This window comes from Cyprinodon variegatus, unplaced genomic scaffold, assembly GCF_000732505.1.
Source record: "Cyprinodon variegatus isolate N-32 unplaced genomic scaffold, C_variegatus-1.0 Scaffold59, whole genome shotgun sequence".
NCBI classification, from domain to species: Eukaryota; Metazoa; Chordata; class Actinopteri; order Cyprinodontiformes; family Cyprinodontidae; genus Cyprinodon; species Cyprinodon variegatus.
The window spans coordinates 1,089,519-1,094,699 of record NW_015150512.1 but is presented as its reverse complement, the minus strand read 5'-3'; the positions used below and the strand labels follow the sequence as shown (position 1 = coordinate 1,094,699).

Sequence of the window (5,181 nt, the reverse complement as noted above, 5' to 3'; positions counted from 1 at the left end):
CACGTATCGCCTGGAAACCAAGCGTAAAATGAATTCAAAGGCAGAATAAGCTCCACCGTCAAAAAAGTAACAGGAAAAAAACTTTCTAACTTCATTCGCCTGATTCGGTGGCAGGTTAGTGACTTTTTCCGTAAAGTTTTTTTGCTTTTTTTTCGCAGGACAATTCTTGTCGATTAACGGAAGTTGTTAAAGTTCGGTGTCCACGTTGACAGCTTGTTTACAATGGTGCCCATTGATAGGAAGCTGGCAGTTGGCTGAACTAGTCCTCACTTAGACTGAGAGAAACTTTAATTTATTTGAGTTTTTCACGAAGTTGTTGAAAATCCCGGTGTATATATCGTCAACTTGTTGTTATCAATAATTAAACAGCTTATAATGTAACCCCCCCCCCCTTTAACTTTTAGTTCACCCTTTTTTGTCCTTTGTCTAATTCAGTGTATAGCATCGCTTAAAGTCTTAAAGGATAAATATCTTTTAAACTGTCAATTAGAATCTTTTATTTGGTGACATATTTAAGTCCGAACTGCACTTGATTAACGATAACTTCCCATATGTCGTGTTTTTACCCTTGCTAGTTGCAATCGGCCATTTAAACATTGGATCATTTGATTAATTGCTTGAATTATATTTTCTTTATAATTTTTATTGTGAAGTATAAAAAAAAAAAAAAAAAAAAAAGTAGAAGCTATATTTAGGTCTGAGCAAATGTCCAGTCATTAGACCCTCCCAGGCTTCTGTACTGCATTGTGATTGTTGCTATAGTAACATCCATCTATTAAGGGCGTTTTCAGATGCTGTTTTTATTTCCTGGGGCTGCTTGTGGTCAGAATCACACCTTCAATGGTCTAGCCTGGAAGGTGCAGCGACCAACACACTACTAGAGAAGTGTTCATCTGATCGGCTGTTTATTTCTTATTTGATAATTGCTGAACTTTGTTAACTGTAGGCACTGGAGTCCAGCATGCCGGCGAAGGATGACTGCTGCACACCTTTTGGGGATGGAGCCGAGGCTGACCTGCAGCAGCCACTGATTCTGGAAAGGGTTGAGAAGCAACCGGAGAAGAAATGGCATACGGTTCTATCAGATCGGGTGAAGAAGCACTGCTCATGCAGCCCGGAGAAGGTGAAATCCAAAATACTGGGCTTTGTCCCAATTCTGAAGTGGCTGCCTCGCTACAAGCTCAGAGACTGGATTCTCGGTGATATTATGTCAGGAGTTATCGTCGGGATCCTGCTGGTTCCTCAGTCCATAGCCTACTCCTTACTGGCTAATCAGGACCCTATATATGGTTTATACACGTCTTTCTTCTCGTCGATCATTTATGCCATTTTGGGCTCCTCCAGGCACATCTCTGTTGGAATATTTGGAGTTCTCTGTCTGCTTGTGGGTCAGGTTGTGGATAGAGAATTGGTTCTAGCAGGATACTCCCCAGAGAGCAGCATTGGTAATAATAGCAGCGATACTTTGTTGGCCGTTCAGGGGAACAGCAGCAATATGGGATGTGATAGGAGCTGCTATGCAATCACAGTAGGAGCAACGGTCACCTTCACTGCGGGCATTTACCAGGTAAATTGAATAAGTCTCTAAACAGGAAATTAGAATTGGGTTTATTTATTTTACTGTTATTTGATTATTGACATTTTTACAGCTGGTTTAGAGTTTAACCTGGCTGCTAACTCCTGTTAATCTCTTTCTCTCAGGTGCTGATGGGCCTTCTGCAGATAGGCTTTGTCTCCGTCTACCTCTCCGACTCCCTCCTCAGTGGGTTTGCAACAGGGGCCTCCCTGACCATCCTCACATCCCAGATCAAGTACCTCCTGGGCCTGAAGATACCCCGGCCGCAGGGCTGGTTCACTCTGTTCAAGACCTGGTATGCTCTGTTCAGCAACTTAGGAAAAACCAACATCTGTGACCTAATCACCAGCTTGGTATGCTTGGCGGTCCTGATCCCGTCAAAGGAGCTGAATGATCGATTCAAATCCAAGCTAAAGGTAAAAAGCTTAAGTTTTAGATTTGTGTTTCTTTCTGCATGTGTTAGACCAGGGGTTTTCAAACTGTGGGATTGTTAGCTCCCCCTCAAAGAAGCAATAGACAGCTGATCCCCACTACATAATTATTTCTGGTACTCAAGCACCATTTTCTCTTATTAAGTAATTTGTCCTTTTAAGCTTAAAATATTCTATTTAACATTCTGAAAAGCAGGTCTCCAACTCATCATTTCAAATCCCTGTCAGCTCCGAGGAACAGTCACCTATGACATCACATATTTTGATATAACCACATATAAACTCAGGACTACAGGTGTAACTGTTTTGGAGAACAGCACCACCCCTCTCTATTCTTTAAGCGTAAATGTTAATAATGTGTAAATGTAGTAATTTAGTTAAACAAAATCTTTCTTAAATAGATATATCTGCAAGACAACAGCAGCTCTTCACAACTTATACAGGGTTTCCGCAGGTCATTAAAAGTCATTAAATTAATATTTTTTTAGTGAAGGCCTTAATTGGCATTAAAATTCATTAAATGTGATTATAGTGGCATTTAAAATGCTTTATAAAAAAAAAAAAAAGAAAAAGAAACATTCATACAAACAATTTTGTCCGATATATCAGATATAACTGGTTCAGCGTGTTTTCGCAGATCTGCTTCCGGTTAATCGTAAATTCGTATGTTTGGATAAGAAACTCGAAGTAAAGAAAAAGCTAGAGAATGGGAAAATGCAAATTTCGACAAAAGTGTCTGGAAAACGAGGAATTCAAGACATGGCTGCAGACTGTCGACGGTAAAGATGACGAAGGATTTTGACGTGTCATATATGAGAGTCATGGGTACTTGTTGATGGCATTAAAATTAGTACTAAGAGCATTAAAAAGCATTGAATTAAAGTTACTCATTCCTGTATAACCCTGGGTATAGGAATAAGGAAAATGTTAGCATTACAACTTCAGTTATAAGTAACCGTCAGTCATATTTTAACCAGTTTTCGTCAATATGAGGTTGTAATGAGCAATAAGTGCAGCACATACCTGCATGTATATCCTTTTCTGCATAACATTGGTCCATGTTTCCTCTTTGTGTTTTGATAATTTTTAACAGAAACGCCATATTCACACAAGTATGTAAACCAGTTATTACAGACAGACGAAGGCTAGCTAAGGAGGCTATATGTTACATTAGTTTTTATACTTCCTGGTTTTTGTGTCTCCCCCTTAAAAAGCTCTGGGGCCCCTTGGGGAACCACACCCCTCATTTTGAAAAGCCCCTTGTTAGGCTGTTTAAACACTGAGAGAAAATCCCATTCTTTACGCCAAAATAAAAGCCTGAGTTATTGTTCCTCAGCTGCTCCTTTTCCTTTTCAGTTTTTTAATGCACTCGTCAAGGTTCTTGGCAGCACATTTCCCTCTGGCAGCAGGTTTAGGCTTAAAGTTGTCAAAATGACGCTAAAATAAGGTCGACATTGAATCATGAAACAGGTTTTGTTTTTTTACACATTTACATCCTTATTTGCACATATATGTGAGAACCTCATCCAAGGCCTTAAAGTCTGTGGTATGTAAAGGTGGCCCACCCACCAAACCCTGTGCTCCTTTGCTTCTGTCATCAAGTCAGACTCACCCTGTGTGCGGTTTTAGGTAGGTGAACATCCACCCCCAAACCCCCACCCCCCACCCCTCGGCCGGCAAACAGGGCGACCCTTGAAGGCAGGGATGAAGGTCCACTTTCTGAAGGGTTCTCGAAAAGTTGCTCCTTTAACGTAAATCAGCCAATGATCAGAGTTTTTTTTTCCTACTCAATAAAACCAACATGTTGCACTGGATATTTGCCTGCTCATTAATAGAATACATTTTTCTCTCAAGAACCAACAACAGTTTGGGGGAAATGGAAAAGATTTTCCAAGTATGCTTAAAAAAAAAAAAAGCAGGGAAAGTCACACAAATTGATAATTGAGGAATATATATATATATATATATATATATATATATATATATATATATATATATATATATATATATATATATATATATATATATATATGGTATTGGGTATAAAAAACTGAAAACATCATGAGGATAATATGAAATCATGAAGGATTTATATTTCCCCCCCCTTTTTACATTGGCAAATGTTTATGATGTGTTGTTCATTTGTTGTTTCAAAACGTCGTATATTAGACAGGATTATCAACAATTCTTTTTAGTAAGTCAACATTACTTAAACTTGTACAAAAAAAAAACTTTTATTGCACATTTTAGATAAACTGTCAATGACAAAACATAAAAATAATGAAATGCTTAAGACTTAATTGTTAAATTGATAAAGTATTTGATAGATGTATGTACAGCGGGTAAAATAGATACTAAACACGTCCCCGTTATTTATAGTAAGCGCATTTCTAAAGGTTCTATTGACATTCATATTTACCTGGTGTTGGGAACAACCCATGTAATCCATACATAGCAAGAAACCCAAACAAATAAGCACAGAAAAATATATAATTATGTGTAATGGTGTGATATCACACAGAGAGAACGTATTTATTATGCCTTTGTAGGTCATGACAGCTTCAAGTCTCTTTCTGTATGGAGAAACTAGTGGATCGGCTGTGATTTGGACCTATACTTTCACACAAATAGATTTTCAATTGGATCCTAGTCAGGGGATTGGCAGGGTCATTCTATCAGCTTTACAATTTTGCCTTTAAGTTTCAAGTGTGAATGCAAAATTGCACCACACCTGAAGGCGCAGGTACGTAGGAAGAGGGCGTAGCCCAGAAAGTGTCCAAAGATTGGAGGAAAGGATCCTGCACACTGCATGGCTCTCACTCATTCATTTATTGATGTATCGTTTTGGCCGGTATGACTTTCGTCAGCCTTTACTGTCATGAAATTTTCCTTGGATGACATCTTGGAAATGTTTATAGATCATCAGTCTGGGACAGGATGGCTTTCTGATCAACCATTGAATTCACATTCCTTTCTGCATTTTGTTCAATACCTTTTTTGTTTGTGTCATTTTCACATATTTACACAAAACTTAACTTCTGAGCTTATTTGTTTTGGGGTTTTTTTTTATGTATGGACTACTTCTGTTGTTACAAACAGCTGGTTATAATTAGGGATACACCGATCCGATATTTTTATCGGTATCGGTCCAGATATAAGGAAAAAAAACTAGAT

General features: G+C 38.3%; 1 protein-coding gene across 1 annotated transcript in view; it reads left to right on the top strand.

Moving 5' to 3' along the window:
- slc26a2 (solute carrier family 26 (anion exchanger), member 2) overlaps nucleotides 1-5,181 on the top strand; it is a 12,028-nt gene continuing 6,847 nt past the window's right edge. The window contains exons 1-3 of the mRNA XM_015371479.1: nucleotides 1-114; nucleotides 947-1,567; nucleotides 1,702-1,992. Of these exons, the coding sequence (XP_015226965.1) occupies nucleotides 962-1,567; nucleotides 1,702-1,992 (897 nt within the window). The 5' untranslated portion in view covers nucleotides 1-114; nucleotides 947-961. The remainder of the gene's footprint in view (nucleotides 115-946; nucleotides 1,568-1,701; nucleotides 1,993-5,181) is intronic.